The sequence below is a fragment of the Furipterus horrens genome, unplaced genomic scaffold (genome assembly GCF_987537825.1).
Source record: "Furipterus horrens unplaced genomic scaffold, mFurHor1.1.pri manual_scaffold_13, whole genome shotgun sequence".
Taxonomy (NCBI): domain Eukaryota; kingdom Metazoa; phylum Chordata; class Mammalia; order Chiroptera; family Furipteridae; genus Furipterus; species Furipterus horrens.
In genome coordinates this window covers 56,226,646-56,243,106 of record NW_028327183.1, presented here as the reverse complement: position 1 = coordinate 56,243,106, position 16,461 = coordinate 56,226,646, and the positions used below count along the sequence as shown (strand labels likewise).

The 16,461-nt window shown below is 55.6% G+C and overlaps 1 protein-coding gene across 1 annotated transcript; it reads left to right on the top strand.

Moving 5' to 3' along the window:
* Positions 1-11,862: 11,862 nt before the first annotated feature.
* On the top strand, positions 11,863-15,928 carry UBE2S (ubiquitin conjugating enzyme E2 S). Its single transcript, XM_090260627.1, has 4 exons — positions 11,863-12,074; positions 12,636-12,783; positions 14,114-14,304; positions 15,465-15,928. The coding sequence occupies exons 1-4, from the start codon at positions 12,072-12,074 to the stop codon at positions 15,792-15,794; spliced, it is 672 nt and encodes a 223-aa protein (XP_090116753.1). The 5' UTR covers positions 11,863-12,071; the 3' UTR covers positions 15,795-15,928.
* The last annotated feature ends 533 nt before the right edge of the window (positions 15,929-16,461 follow it).

The window sequence follows — 16,461 nt, the reverse complement described above, 5'->3', positions numbered from 1 at the left end:
AGGGAACACAGGGAGGGGTACCCCCAGCTACCTAGGCCTAGTGCCAGTTCTCAATGCCATGCTTACAGCTGCTCCTGTGGGCTCCTCTAATCTCTTCTAGGGCCTCCCCATGCCCAGTGTCCCTCGAACAGACTGTGACTTTCCCCAAAAGGAGCCAGCTTGAGTCCCTGCCCCTCTCAGACCACCCCGCTCTGCTCACCACCCCCATAGAGCACTCAGCTTTCTCCAGCCCCTGGAACTGGGGGGCTCCGTGACCTTCAGCTTTTGTATGCCCCCTCAACCTGCTCTCTCCTGGCCTGGATTCCAGGTATTTCCACCCCCCCTCCCTCACACACACACCCTCCACTCACTCGGCACAGGCTGCCTGACCCTGGGGCCTTGACCTCTGATCTCAAATAAGCCATAGTGGGAAGAGGTCCCGAGGGAGTGAGGAAGTGGGCATATCCTGCCAGATCCCCTGGATGCTTCTGGAGCTAAGACCTCACCATCTGAGTCTTCCCCCTCCCCCCAAAAATACACACACACACCTGCCCTTCTGCAGCGGGCAGCGAGGGGAGGTGCAGAGACAAGAAGGTAAACAGTTCTGTACCAGAAGACCCTCCCCAGCTCTGCATCCCTCCTTATCCCCCTAACCCAACACCGAACTCTCCCCCCCAGTTCCTCGGTAAGGACAGCCAGCTGAGCTGCAAGTTGGTATTTTTGGAATAAATAGATGTTTTCCTGATCCTCAGGGTCAAGGTCACTGTCTGGAAGAGATGGGTTTCTACCTGCATGTTTATGGATCACTGGCGATTCCTTGTGTGGTCAAGGTGGGGGTCTGGCATCTAAATGTCTGCACAGGTGGTCAGGGATGCCTCTCTGCATCCTCACCAAGCAAGGAGTCAGGCATGGGGGTCACGGAAGGTGACTGTAAGTCCCCAGTTCCTTCCTAAGAAAGCCTCTTCCCTCTGAGCATTTGTTGGCACATTCTGCCTGCACTCGCCAGCTGACTATCAGTGGCGACAGGGGTGGGGATGCTGTATTAGTTTTCTGGGGCTGCTGTAACAAGTACTGCACACTGGACAGCTTAAGCACGAAAAAGTCTTGCCCCCCAGTTCTGGAGGCTGGAAGTCCAAGATCACAGAGTCACAGGGTTCCCTCTGAGGCCGAGACTCTGTTCCCTTTCTCTCCCAACTTCTGGTGGCTTGCTGGCAGTGGCTGGCGTCGCTGGACACATCACCTTCCCTCTGTCCGCATCTGTCCCTCTGCCCAAATGTCCCTGTTTTATAGGGACACTGGTCACATGGGATTAGGGCCCACCCTCGATGACTTTGACTTAACGCCACCATCTGCAAAGACTGAAGAGGTGGTCTCCTGAGCTATAGGAGGAATGGCCTAGAGGTTAGGATAAAACACAAGTCAAATGTATCAGAGTTGTCCACAGTCAGTAATGAGAGCTTCTTGCTAGTCTTGTCACTCCTGGACTCAGCGCTCCACGGCTGTCACAACACCCATGCTCTCTCTAGTCCAGCTGAAGACCACATGCTTGCCCTCCAGCCACTCAGTCTTGGCCGCACAGATGAAAAACAGGGAACCGTTGTGCTGGGTCCAGCATTTGCCGTGGACAAGATGCCAGGACCTGTGTGCTTCAGGATGAAACTCTCATCAATTTCTCCCTGTAGATGGACTTGCCGCCTGTGCCATCATGGTGCATGAAGTCACCACCCTGGCACATAAATCCCGGAATAATTCTGGGAAAGCAAGAACCGCTATAACCAGATCCTTTTTCCCAGTGCTCAGAGCACTGAAGTTCTCTGTTGACGCAGCCCAAGGGCTTGCCGTCAGCAGCGCCGTCAAAGAACACGGTGGGGTTGACCATGGCTGGGCGTGGGAATATCCTGGACAGCGGTGGCGGTGTCTGCTAGTCCGTCCCTTTTCTTCTCAGGAGGTGCCAGGAAGGCTTGGTTTTATGAACTTTGGGAAAGCCCTCCTCTAGGGGCATCAAAGTGTGTGTTTATGAACTGCAGACTTTCCCCTCGCAACAGAGCCTTCCTCTGCACGTCCCTCTAGGGTGTGGCTTGTGTGTGGAGTGCATTTCAGTACTGATTTTTCCTTATGAAAACCCCTTTCTCTCTAATGCATTTAAGTGTTTGCTTTCTAAATACTAGATTTTACTATCAGTCAGGGTTCTCTAGAGAACTAGAACCAATAGTGTGTATGTGTGCATGTATATAGATTCATCTTAAAGAACTGGCCCATGCAATTGTGGGGACTGGCTAAACCAGCAGGCAAGCAGACTGGGAACTCAGGCAGGCTTCTATGATGCAGTCTTGAGGCGGAATTCCCTTTTCTCCGAAAAACCTGTTTTTGCTCTCAGGCCTTCAACTGATTAGACGAGGCCCACCTCATGATTTACAATCATGTCCTTTACTTAAAGTCAACTGAGTGTCAATATTAGTCTCATCCACAAAATACCTTCACAGCAACACTCAAACTGGTGTGTGATGCAATAGCTGGGCACCGCAGACTGCCCAACCGGACGCACGAAATCTGACCAGCACACACTCTTTGCAAGGAAGTGCTCACTTACTGGAAGTCATGTTGATCTGAGTTGGAGAAAGCCTTCTCGCCTCAGTGCAGTTGAGCATTCATGACTGGTTACATGTTACCTGCTGAGGTTCGTTTGCTTGGTTGTAGATTAGAGGAGGGTGGGGGTGAGGAGGCATTCAAGTACTGGTGTTATGACCATCTAGGAAATGGCCCCCACCCCATGTATGAGGGCTGTTGGCATATTCTTAGAAATTGCCTCTTGGTTCACAGGTAATGGGTGGGTGGGTGGGGAGATGGGTGGGGAGTATGTTTCCTTGAGCACTCGGAGATGCTCCTCCTGGGCACACAGTAGGACTGCACTTCCCTGTCCTGCCCTCCCAAGGTCAGATGTGCCTATGGCATGTGCCTGACATGTGAGCAGAAGTGCCTTTCCAGGTGGAAGTTTCTGAGAGCTGGTGTGTGGGTCCCCACACTCTTCCTCTTCCGCCTGCCATGGTCAATGGCAGAACTTCAGGTAAGGGCTACTCTTGCCAGCCTGAAATCCACACATCAGAAAGGCCGCAAGGTGAGGTTGATTCCAAGGATGATGCCTTGGCCGACCCTCCATGGACATGAAGCGTGACTGCAAACAACCCTTGCTGCTTTAACAACCATGCTTTGGGCTACTTGTTATTGCAGGAGAGTGTTGCCTTTTCCGGCAGGTGCTGATACCTGTGAAGAGGTGACCTAGTTGGCTCAGAGCTTTTCACTGGATAGTCTTTTGCACTTCTGAATTTTTGTGTTGTTACCTTTATTTTAATCCTCACCCGAGAACATACTTATTTTAGAGAGAGGGGAAGGGGGGGAGACAGAGGAGAGAAACATCAATCAGTTGCCTCTCATTCAAGCCCTGACCAGGGATGGAACCCACAATCTAGGCATGTGCCCTGATCAGGAAGCAAACCTTTCAGTTTATAGGGTGATGCTCCAAGTGAGCCACACTGACCAGGCCATGTTGTACCTGTTTTTTAAAAATAAAGTTTGAAGCCCTGGCTGGTGTGGCTTAGTGGATTGAGCGCTGGCCTCTGAACCAGAGGGCTGCATGTTTGATTCCCAGTCAGGGCACATGTCTGGGTTGTGGCCCAGGTCTGCAGTTGGGGGTGCACAAGAGGCAACCACACATTGATGCTTCTCTCCCTCTCTTCCTCCCACCCTTCTCCCCTCCCTAAAAATAAATAAAATCTTTAAAAATAAAAATAGTAAAGTCTGAACGTAAATGGTTCAGGCTTTGACAGCATCCCTATCACTGGGCATATGCCCAGGAGTGAGCGTGAGCTTGACAATTCATGTCCCGTTCCTCTTCCACTCAGGGCGACCGGTGTCCCACTCTGAGCTGGAATGCCAGGGCTTAAATGTGTGGGGCTTTCATGCAGCACGGCCTCTGCAAGTAAACCGCTTCATTTCTGCTCAACCAAGAAAAAGCAACCTGATCCACATATATGGATAAGTCAAGAATGAGACGTGACAGAATCATTTGTGCCCGTGACCCAACACTTGCTCAGTCTGCAAGTCTGCAGTGTGGATACATACAGCCTCTGAACAGCTATTCTTACCCTGCGTTTGATGGGGCAGGATGTGAACTTCTGGAATCTACACCAGAGGTTGTATACTCCCCCCCCCACACTTCTTTTAACCTTATATTTGCAAATAGTCCCAAACGTGCAGAACAGTTACAGGCATATCTTGAGAACTCACGTATTGCTTGTCAGTTCACCAGTTTAGCCTTCCATCACGCTGCTTTATGGTTTTATTTCCATGTAACTACCCTCTTTTTTTCAGAGACATGTGAGAGTAAGTTGTATACATCACACCCCCGAATCCTGAACAGACATTCCTGAAGAACAAGGGCATTCTCTTACACAGCCACAGTATCAAGACCGAAGTCAAGAACCTAACTTTGATGAAGTTCATGTTCAGGTTTCACCCCTTGGCCAGGGCACCAGAAAGGGACTAGTCTCCCCCTCTGTAATTAGGAAGAACCTCACTTTGAGGCAATCTGACACCACATAGATCTCTCGTTCCTCCCCAGACATCCACCTGCTGCTTCCAGACACATGGGTGCTTCTCTTGCCTTCAATCAGTTATTATTATGGTGTTGGCCAAGTAATCATTTTCAAATTTCACCATCCCTCCGGCATTTACTAGTTAGCATTTACACGTGCTTTTGGGGGAAAGAGGATCCAGTACTTTTTTTAGTCTTTGAGATGCCAGTGAGTTCAACAACAAACTCACTATATGTCCAATGGCTCTAGAGTATTCTATACGCTGTAGCCAGGGCATAATTTTTATTCCAGTCTGTACCACTAGACGTTTGGATTTTTCTTCCATTCTTCACTACCATGAACAATCCTTTGAGGAACCTCTTTGTGTATACCAGATGATGTATTCACTTTTTCCTTGGGTGAGCTCCCAGGAGGTGACCGTCTGGGTGGGAGGTCAGGTGCATTTTGAAGACTTTGCTCCACAAGGCCAAGCTGGAATCCGGAGAGCTTTGCCAATTCCCCATATGTGAGAACGTCTGTTCGCTCCCACCCTCAGCCTCGGGCACTATCCTGTTTAATGTTAATGTGTACCAGGGGGTTTTTACAGCCATTTAAGGAAGCCCCTCGTGCCCTAAAGTATGTTTTTACCCAGCGCCAAGTCTCTGCTCTGCACTTCCGAGTAGAGAGAACCAGAGGCATTACGATACCGGTGTGTCTGTCACTAGAGGGAGCACCTGATCCATCCCACTCGAGAGCTCTAACCTCTGCTCACCACATGAAGGACTGTGGTTCTTGTTAATTACCTGCCACAGCACATGCAGACATGCTTACAAATATGAAGGCCACTCGGGCAGAGGACCTGCCAGCAACCACAGGTGGTGGACTCAGAAATGAGGGGGGATGCCCAGCCTCTCTGGGAAGAGAGGAAATGCAAGTGACTGAGGGGGCCCTTTGTCTGGCCATGCCCTGAATGTATTTTGAGGACTGTTAAGATTCGGGTTCATTCTTGCATCAGGACGTTGACATTGCCGCTTCCTCTGCCTGGAAAGGTCCTCTCCAGATTTCCACAAAACTTGCTCCCTGGCCTCCTTTCCATTCTGATTCACATGCCTCCTCCTTGACCACCATCTGCAATCCCCTCTCCCAGTGTTCCCAGAACCCCTGGCCCTGCTCCAAGTTTTGTTTTGTTTTAATTTTTAAAGACTTTATTTATTTACTTATTTTTAGAGAGAAGGGAAGGAGAAAGAGAGGGAAACATCGATGTGTGAGAGAAAAATGGATCAGCTGCCTTTTGCATGCACCCAACAAGGGACCTGGCCTGCAACCCAGGCATGTGCCCTGACCAGGACTCAAACCAATGACCTTTCGGTTTGCAGGCTGGCACTGAATCCCCTGAGCCACATAAACCAGGGCCCCGCTCCATTTTTACAGTAATTAATGCCTTTTGCTACTCTCCACTTCTCTCAGCTCCTCATCGGGATGTTCCCAGGGTCACACCGACAGTCCTATGTCATGGGTATCCCTGGAAGGTCATGCAGGCAAGTAAAACCCTGCCTAGGGCCACTTGGCGTTAACTGCAAACATGTGTGCTTTGATCCTGCAATTCCACTTCTAGGAATTTCTCCTCCAGAAAAGCTCACAGCTGTGCCCAGAGATAAACATCTATGGATGCTCACAGCAGCTTCAGGCGACGGACAGGACCGGCAGAAACGCTCATCAGTCTGGGGTGTCCCTACAGAGGAACAAAGCTCAGCCGCTCATCTACATGCACGGCCAAGGGAGGACGCATGCGGATGTGGACTGATGAGTCCGTGTAATTGTCCCAGGTGCGCATGGGGCAGGCACAGGGGGTGGGAGCTGCAACTCCAGTTTTCACGTCTTGTCTGGCTCTTCAGTGACAGTGGGGCTTACCCTCCAAGTATGCATTTCTTTGTAACAATGCAGATGAACAGAAGACATGAAGATTAATTTCTGAAGCTAGAATTCCAGCCAGAGGGACAACTCGGGTTTTATTGTACAAAAGTAAGTTTCTGAGTCACAAATACTCAGCAAAAACGTACCCTTTCCCTCCCCATCTCACCCTACCCTCAGCCCAGCCCTGCTGATTCCAGTCTCCCAAACTGACTCAGAAGGCCCACCACTAGGCCACCTCCTGAGTTGTACTCAGATCTGCCCCCTTCTCTCTGACCACCATGGCCACCACCCTAGCCCAAGCCACAACCAATTCCCTACTGGATTTTTTGCTTCCACTTCGGGCCTCCAATTAAGTCTCTACCCAGCAGCCAAGAGCTGGAATCTCAATGTGAGTACCAAAACCACATACACCTCCAGGTCAGAATTCCTCACTGGCTACCAAGGGCTCTACCAAACTCTTTCCCTTGGCCTTCAGGCTTCAGAGCCTGGCCCTCTGTGCGCACCTCGCCTAGCTCAGAACCTTCTCCTTCTCTTTCCCCACTGCTCTGTCCTTCTTTCAGTCCCTCCCATTAAAAAAAAATTTTTTTTTAAATAATAGCTTTAGCCCTGGCTGTGTGGCTCAGTGGATTGAGCACTGGCCTGTGGACTGAAGGGTTGCCAATTCAATTCCCAGTCAGGATACAGCTGATCAATGTTTCTCTGGCACATCAATGTCTTCTCCCTCCCTTCCCCCCTCTCTAAAAAATAATCTTTAAAAATTTAAAAAAAAAATAACAGCTTTATTGAGATATAACTCACATACTATATACACAACTCACTGACTTAAGCATACAATCCAGTGGTTTTCAGTACAAAGTTGAGCAATCATCACCACAATTTTAGGTTATTTTCATAACCCTGTGCCCATGAACTATCAGCTCCCTATCCCCTATTCCCCCAACCCTAGGCAATCACTAATCTACTTTCTTTCTGTATAGATTTGACTATCCTGGACATTTCATGGAAATGGAATCATACAGTATGTAGTCCTTTGTGACTGGCTTCCTTCACAGAGCATCATGTTTCTGAGGTTCATCCACACTGTAGCGGGTGCCAGTGCTTCACTCCTTTTCTATGGCTGCATAGTATTCCACTGTATAGAAGTGCTGCAGTTGGTTTATCCACTCATCAGCTGATGAACACTTTGGTTGTTCCCACCTTTTGGGTGTTGTGAAGAGTGCTGCTATGACTGATCATGTGTATGAAACTTTTTGTGTGGACAACTTTTTCCTTTCTCTGGGATGCATAGCTATCAGTGGAATTGCTGGACCAGATGGTAATTGTTTAACCATTTGCAGAACTTGCAGACTCTTTTCCAAACCAGCTGTGTGTGAGGGTTCCAGTTTTTCCACACCCTCCCAACACTCATTATGTGATTTTTTGATCGTGGCCATCCTGGTGGTGAGCAGTGGGATCTCACTGTGGTTTTGATATGCATTTCCCTGATGGTTGATGAGGTTAAGCATCTTGTCACGGGCTTACTGGCCACTGGTGTATCTTTTTTTTTTTTTAATGTTTATTGATTTGAGAGAGAGAGAGAGGAAGGGAGAGGGAAAGAGAGACAGACAGAAACATCAATGTAAGATAAAAACATCAACCGGTTGCCTCCCATACGTGTCACAACTGGGGATTAAGCATGCAAGCTAGGTATGTGCCCTAAACGGGAATCGAACCCCCAACCTTTCAGTTGGCAGGACGACACTCCAACCACTGTATCTTCTTTAACCACCACCTTGCCTTGGGATTACTGCAACAGCCTCCTCCCTGCCTCTGCTCTCACTGCCCTTCATTCTCTTCTCCACCCAGCCATCAGAATGACCTGGGAGAACCTGAGTCAGACCACAGCACTCCTTTGCTTAAAGCCCCACAGTGACTCCCTATTCCCTTAGAGAAAAGGTCTGCGTCCTAATCATGGCCTTGAAGGCCCCGCATGATGGCCGCCCCCAACCTTGACCACAGACATCTCTCTGACCTCAGCTCCCCAGTCCCTCCCTGTCACTCACACTGTTCCAGCTACACTGGCCTTGCAGTTCCTCGGATGTGCTAGGCCTAAGCTCCAGCTGTCCCCACTGCCCAGAATGCTCTTCCTCAGATACACATGGCTCACGTATTCTCTTCCTTCAAACCTGGGTTCAAATAACACCTGCTCGGTGAGGCCTACCCTGGCCACCCGGCTTAAAATTCACCAGGGCATCACATAGCCTGGCACCCTAGCCCCACACCCCTCCAGTCTGCTTTTTCCTTTAACCACAGCACTCATTCTCTTCTGACAGACCATTATTTTACTTATAATATTTCACTTTTGTGTCTGTCTTCCCCACCACAGCAAGCCCCACAAGGGCTAAGATTTTTGTTCACAGACATATCCCCCATGCTCAGAACAGTGCCTGGCACATAGTAGGTGCTCCATAAATACTTGTTGAATCAATGAACACCTCTGATCTGTCAGGCATTCCGACAGGGGCCAAGGACAAGATCCCTGCCCTCCTGGGGCTGACGTAGTCAGGGAGACAGAGACAAACAGGGAAGCAAGTAGTTATAAATTCCAATGGACCATGAAGATTAGAGAAGGTGAAATGAACTGAGCACAGAGGAGCGGAGGAGTGGAGGACACTGCTCTGAGAAGTGACACTTTAAGGTGCACCTAGGCCACGAGGAGGATGGGAAAGGGGGAAGAAAGCTCTCCAGGCAAAGGGGACTCACATCTGAATGTCCTCAGGTGAGACAGAGCTTGGCTGACACCAGGGACAGACACAAGGCGGCTACAGAGCCCCAGAGAGTGTGCTGGTGGACCTCACTGAAGTTGGGGATTGATTCAAAATGAAGTGGAGAGGGGAGCTCTGGAAAGGTGCCTGGCAGGCGTGGGGCACGCTGGGATTTCAGGGGTTGGTGAAGGACAGTCTCCTGAAGGGCCAACTCCGCCACTGCTGCTTCTGGAAACAGAGCCTGATTGGACGGCTGCCCCCTCGGGCCTGCATACTGTCATGGCAGCGAAGCTGAGTAGACGGGAGAGATGGATGGCGGGAAAGCCAAACCCCCCCTGAGCCCTGGCCGGTGCCGCTCGGCTGGCTGGAGCATCACCCCTTCACTGAAGGGTTGCGGGTTCCTCGCCTGGGCATGTAAAGGAGGCAACCAATTGATGTTTGTCTCTCCCTCCCTTTCTCTCTAAAAGCTAGGGAAAAATGTCCTCAGGTGAGGATTAAAAACAATAACGAAAATAAAGAACCTTTCCTAAAACGGCTTGCTGACCGCAACGATCGGCTGTTCAGGGTAGAGGTGCTCCGTCGCCCTCACACCAGGCCCACCCTAACGCCAATTCCTGTCGGCGTCACCCAGCCCCACCGACCGCTCCCGTCCCCGTCCCCGTCCCCACCGGTACCGACCTGTCGGAGCCGCCGGCATCCCCAGCTGAGCAGCTGCCACCATCTCATTGGCTTCTCCGTCCCGCCTATCACACCGTCCGGGAAGGGAAGGGAAGGACGCCCTGCTGAGCACAGCCCAGGGCTGTGACATCACTGCTGCTCCCCTGACCTCTCTGACCTCAGGGGCCCCCACACCAGCAGGCACGATCCCCTCCCTGGGCCTTCGCACTGCGGTTCCCTCTTCGCAAATGCTTTTCTCGCAGACGCTCCCATAGCCCAGCGGGCCAGCCCTTCCTCAGAGAGGCCTGGGCCTGCCGCGACAAGGTCAAATACAGACTCCCCTCCTTCCCCGGTCCTGTCGTCTTTCGGTTTTGTTTTTTTTCCCCTTTTTAAGAGAGAGCAGGAGGGAGAAAGAGGAGAGGAACGTCGATCAGTTGCCTCTCAAACATGCCCCGATGGGGACCGAACTCCCAAATCCAGGACCACGGCACGTGCTCATGGCCGCTCACCCGCAGTGCGGCCTCCACGGACGCGCGTACCCGGCTCCCCGACCAGCACATGAGCACCGTGAGCGTCGGGGGTTCTCTGTCCTGGCTCGGCCGTATCCGTGCGGCCAGAGGGGACCCGCCAAGCGCACCCCGGATCTAGCCCCGGCCTGGCGTACAAGCGGGGCGCACGCCACAGCCATGGTTCTCATCGTCGGACGCTGGCCGGGGCACGTGTGAGGCGCGAGTCCGTCCGACCGCCCCTCTGCCCGGCCCTGACTGCGGTGGGGGCCGGGGGCCGGTGCCTGACCGGCTCCTCCTTCACTGGCCGCGTCTGTAGCAGGGGCCGGGGCGGCCTGCGCCCAGCAGGGCACGACGGAAGGCCTCTCCGGGCGTCAGCACAGGTGCCTGGCTCAGGCCGCTGCTACGACCCGGTTTCTAACTGAGGCCTGGAGGAGCTCCCCTGTCCCGGCAACGGTGCGGCCCGGGAAGGGGAGGCCCAGGGCCTGGAGGCCGTGCGTCAGCCCCAAGAGAGGCTGTGCCCTGAGGGAACCTGGTTGCCTGGGCGGAGGGGGGACTCCCTTCTTCTTTCTCGGGCATCACGAGGGATTCTCAACGCCCACTTCCCACGTGGGGAAACTGAGGCCCGGCGCCATGACTGAGGCCTGGCCAGCGTCAGGGGTCACACACCGCAGGGACAGGCGTCCAGGCCTTCAAGGCCGCACTAACTGGTCTCAGAACCTCCACAACACAGGACACAGGTCACAGGTCATTCCCAACACAAAATGGCGCCTCGAGGAAACATGTAGACAGGTCCCTCAGCGCCCACCCCTCCCCCCGGCTGAGGAGGCGGTGCGGACGGCCCGCGCACCCCTCATTTGCATACAAAAAAAGAGGCGAACCTCATTGGCTATGAGCGGCTCGGTACGCGCTAGGCAGGGCCCCCATTGGTCGCGCTCCATTCCTCCTTGTCCCCTAGCACTGCCATTTCCCGCAAGGATTGGCCCGTGCGAGTCTCGTGACGCCATCCCACGATTGCGCATTCCTATTGGCCGGAGCGCCGTCCATCATCCTTTTAAACTCCCCCCCATTCTCCCCGGCTCCCTGAGACCTGCCGGCCCTCGCTCCGCCCAGGCACCTCGGCCGACCGTTAGTCGCGTGCGCGATCTCTTGGGCTTAAGGGCGTGCGCGTGTACGCCGCCCGTGGCGGCGTCTCATTCAAACGAGCCAATCAGCGGTCGCATCGCCTCTCGCGCTCCTTTCCTCTCTACTACTCCTCTTCAGCTTCTCTGTATTCCGGGGGTCCCCATTCCAACCCCTGCGTGCCTCCATTGGTCCGCCCGCCGCGCGCCCCCTCCCCAGCTTCTCCCGCTTCCGCTCGAGGATTACGAGAAGGGGGCGAGCGCGTCGCACACCGAGGACCGTGCGCGCTGACGTCACGGGTCGGAGCGCGGCGCTCCGGGGCCGCGAGGGGGCGTCGCCTGCGGGCGGGTATAAAAGGCCGGCAGTGCGCGCGCGGCCGGCTCAGTACGGCCGGCACCGCGGTTGGAAGTACCTGTCGCCGCAGTGTTCAGTGGGCGTCGTAGGCGGCTGGGAGCGGAGCGGAGCCGCCGGGGCCTCGCCAGGGCCGCAGCGGCAGCACTTGGGCCCCCCGCCCCGGCCGGCGGCCCAAAGAACGCAGGAAGGGGGCCGGGGGGACCCGCCCCCGGCCGACCGCAGTCATGGTGAGCGCGGCGGCCAGGCCCAGCAGGGGCGGTGGGAGGCCCCCTGGAAGAGTAGGCGGGGTCTCGGGGAGCCCCTTGCGGGCGCTCTGGGGGTTTGGAGGACCCGCTTGGGAGTCCTGTGTTAGGGATGGGCCCACAAGCCTTCCTGTAGGCGGAGCGGGAGCCTGGGCGGCCCGCAGGTTCCTTGGAAGGTAGGCCTGGCCGAGCTCCGGGACGACGGGGGCATTGGGGGCGGGGGCTGCCCCGGCTTTGTGTCGCGGCCGTGTGTGTGCCCAGGGTAGGTGGGGAATGGGACGAGGGTAGGCGTCGGCCTGCCCGGAATCGTTGGCGGCCCCTGCAGGGCTACGAGCGGGATTTGGGGGCTCTTGGGGAGGGTGGAGCCGTGCGCGGGGCCCCTCGGAGAACCGCCATTTCTGGTGGGCTCTCAGGCTGGGACGGCGGTCTGCACACCGGCGGCGGTTGACAGCCTGGGACGCCAGGGTCCGGACCAGAGCAACGACAGCGTCCTGCAGGGCGTCCCAGCTCTGCGGGCCGCTCACCCCTCCCCTTGTCTGTGCCCAGAACTCCAACGTGGAGAACCTGCCCCCCCACATCATCCGCCTGGTGTACAAGGAGGTGACCACGCTGACCACGGACCCGCCTGATGGCATCAAGGTTTTTCCCAACGAAGAGGACCTCACCGACCTGCAGGTCACCATCGAGGGCCCTGGTGAGTGCGGGAATGGAACAGGGAGGGGCACACGCACTTTTATGGATTCCTCCTCTGTAGCACGAAAGGAGGGAGGTTCTATTATACACTGGACCCTGCCAACTGCTGGGGACGTAATGGTAGACGGGACAGGCACAGCTCTCACCGTGAAGGTGCTGAGCCCGCAGGGCAGGACACCACAAGCGGCAAGTGACTGCGCGCACTTCCGTGCGTGTGGCGAGGCAGTGCTGGTGGTCGGGGCGCATTCAAGGCTGCCTTACCTGGGGTGGGGGCGGGGCGGTCAGACAAGGTTCCCTCGGGCCGAAGGGTGGGTAGGCGCCCAGCCGCAGCGGGGAGATGGTGTGAGGATGGCATCAGCAGCCTGGAGGGCAGGCTTGGCTGGCGACCTCAGGCCACCTTGCTCTCTGTGTCAGGGAGGGACACTGGGGACGACAACAGTGTAGCGCAGTGACCACGCTGATAGTTCCATTCTGCACAACCGGACACATTGTTTCAGGCGTGCTACGTTTCCGTTACTAAAGAATTTTACAAAGTAGGCCAAGATGTTCCACGGGCGTGGGGTGAAGGACGGAGTCAGGAGTGGGGACAGTGGGGAGGGGGACAGGGAAGACGTGCCAAGGTGGTGCCAGTTCAGGGGGTTCCTGCTGTGCTGCATGAGGGGCGAAGGGCGGTGGGTGCTTAGTTTGTAGGGACGGGACCAGTGAAGCTTTTAGGGAGCAGGTCCCTGAGGGCATTTGGAAAGGAAGCTGTTGGCAGGTTGAAAGCAGGTGTGATGGTCCCTGCAGAAATCACTTTGACTTCAGTGGCGGTGGGGGGAATAGAAGCTGAGGGCCAGGTGACCGCTGCTGGCAACAGGTGAGCGGTGCGGGGTTTGGCTGGACTAGGAGGCAGGGACAGGTCAGCGGTCCTGAGGTTAGCTGCCCGGGCTGCGGACGGGTCAGATGTCGGGGCTGGGGCATGAGAGCCACTGGCTGAGGTGGGCAAGACCACGGAGTTGACAGAACTGCCCTGTCATTGGCCAGGAGGCTTCGAGGAGGACAAGTGGGCGCACGTGTCTGTGCCTCTTGGGAAGGGAATGTGACCGGGGCCTTCACATGGGAGAGAAGAGGCATCCGTGGGTGGGGACTAGGACTTGGTGGCAATACAGGTGGGGCCACAGTCAGGGCTGAGGGGGTGCCTACGGCCCCTGGGAACCGAGCCCCGTCTTGCTCTCCAGAAGTTTGGGGAGTCAGACAGAGGAGGCAGCAGGACCTCTGGCTCCCAGCCAGAGCATGGAGATGGGACTTTGGGGTCCCTTGCCTCCTGACCTGGTCACCTCCCCGCCCTCCAGAGGGGACCCCATACGCCGGAGGCCTGTTCCGCATGAAACTCCTGCTGGGGAAGGACTTTCCTGCCTCCCCACCCAAGGGCTACTTCCTGACCAAGATCTTCCACCCAAACGTGGGCGCCAACGGTGAGATCTGCGTCAACGTGCTCAAGAGGGACTGGACAGCTGAGCTGGGCATCCGGCATGTGCTGCTGGTGAGGCTGCCTGGACCCCCTGTGGTGTCCAAGCATTCTTTCTTTTTAGATCAACTGAGATAGTTGGGGGCTCCGATGGAAAAAGCAGGTCTCCGGCTTTCCTGGGAAATTCTGGGAGACTTGGCAGTGCTGGGTGGCCCAGCACAGCGAGTTCAGCTGTACAGGCTGTTCAGGGCCGGGGCAGACGCCTTCGCTGCGGAGCAGGTGGTGGGTCAGTGGCCTGGGGCGTCGCGTTTGTCTGCAGATGGTAACTCGCTGTTCCAAAGGATGCAGTTGGCTGCGTTTTCAGTGCTCACAGAGTTAGTGCAGCCGTCACCCTGTAATTAATTCCAGACCGTTTTCACAACCCTAGCTTCGCAGCCATGGCAGACTGCCCCACCCAGGACATTTTTAATTGTTGAGTGGGGGGGGGGTGCAGGGGCAGCCCCCACGGATGAGCAGCAGCCTGGCACCCTGGACTGTACTGTGGTCTCCTAAAGCATTAGGTGTTCTCTGCCCTCCCACCACCTCAAAGCTTAAGAAATTTTTTTTGAAAACTGAATTTCTAACGAGCCCCTGGGGCTGATGGTTGAGAGGACTGGGATTTGGCGTTTCCTGTGGGGCTTGGGGGCAGGGAGGTCTGAGCTCCAAGGTAAACAGACCTCCAGCCCTTTTCTCCCCATTCCTAGAGTATCAGTGGTGGCTGCCAGGGGACGCCCACACTGGAGACACAGAGTGTCCTGGTGCTCCCCAGGGGCCATAGTGCCCGCCAGGATCAGGCTGGGCTGTGAGGAGCCACAGACGGGCCTCTGGTTGGGGGGTGCATTGGTGAGAATTAGGGTCACATCTGCTGGGCCAGAGTGCTGCCACGTTTGCAGGCTAGACAGGTCAGGCCACCTGCCCAAGGCCAGGCCCAGTCTGGGATGGCGTGGGTTCCCTTTAGCCTGGAGGTGGAGGCAGGGCCACTTGACATCCTGGGGCCTTCCTTTCTCTGGTGTGGTCCAGCCCAGCCGTTGTCTGGCTCTGCTCTTGGTGAAGCCAGTCACAGCCCGAGGTTTATGTATCTTTCTGTGGTTTTATAAAAGGAGCTTTGGAGTCCAACAGGCGCAGGTATGGGTCCTAAGTTGTCCTCGTCATTTCCTGAGTGGTCCCTGGTCGCTGACCCTGGGTTCTCTCCACAGACCATCAAGTGCCTGCTGATCCACCCCAACCCTGAGTCCGCTCTCAACGAGGAGGCCGGCCGCCTGCTCTTGGAGAACTACGAGGAGTACGCGGCCCGCGCCCGCCTGCTCACAGAGATCCACGGGGGCGCTGGTGGGCCCAGCAGCGGGAGGCCTGAGGCCAGCCGCTCCCAGGCCAGTGCCGCTTCAGCCTCCTCCACTGAGCCCCTGGCCCCTGGGGGCCCCGGCGGGGCGGAGGGGCCCATGGCCAAGAAGCACGCAGGCGAGCGCGACAAGAAGCTGGCAGCCAAGAAGAAGACGGACAAGAAGCGGGCTCTGCGGCGGCTGTAGTGGGCTCCCCTCCTCACGCCTGCCCGACCCCCAAGTCTGTCTCTAAGTTATTTAAGTTATGGCTGGGTGGGGGAGGGCATGGGGCACTGGGACCTGGATTTGTTTTTCTAAATAAAGTTGGAAAAGCAAGCAACTGCTGTGCCTCTTAGTGCCCAGGACCAGCCTCTGCCGCGGGGGCGCAGAGCAGTTGGCACACAGTCCGCTGCAGTGGGTCCCTTAGCTCAGTGGGCCTCCTGGTTGGGCTCTGGGGCCAACTCTGTGTAGTCACAGACCCTCGGGTCAGATTCCCCATCTAAATGGGTGAGGGGAGGGGCCTGGGGCCTGCCTGGCCAGGTGACAGGTGTGAGGTGCCTTGCTCTCCTGCCCTCTGGTAAGCCTTGTCTGTGTGTCCCTCACGAAGACAAGTTCTGCCCCTTCCCAACAGCAGATCCAGCTCTGGCTTCAAGATCTGGGTAACAAAGCGTGTTCCCGAGTGTAACAAGTCACCCAGCCCAGGCCCAGTAAAACTGACACCCGCCTCTCAGTTTCCACGGCCGCAAGTCTTGGTGTGGTGAGCTGGGCACTTGGCCGAGTTTCACACTGAAGTCGAGGTTATCTGCCTGCCACATTTCCTTCTCAAGGCCACGGTGGGTTGCGGTTCTGGCCCCCCAAGCCCCACATGTCCAAC

Coding starts and splice junctions, on each gene's coding strand:
- UBE2S (XM_090260627.1), top strand. Junction 12,784..14,113: donor GGTCACCATCGAGGGCCCTG/GTGAGTGCGGGA, acceptor CCCGCCCTCCAG/AGGGGACCCCATACGCCGGA. Junction 14,305..15,464: donor GCATCCGGCATGTGCTGCTG/GTGAGGCTGCCT, acceptor TTCTCTCCACAG/ACCATCAAGTGCCTGCTGAT.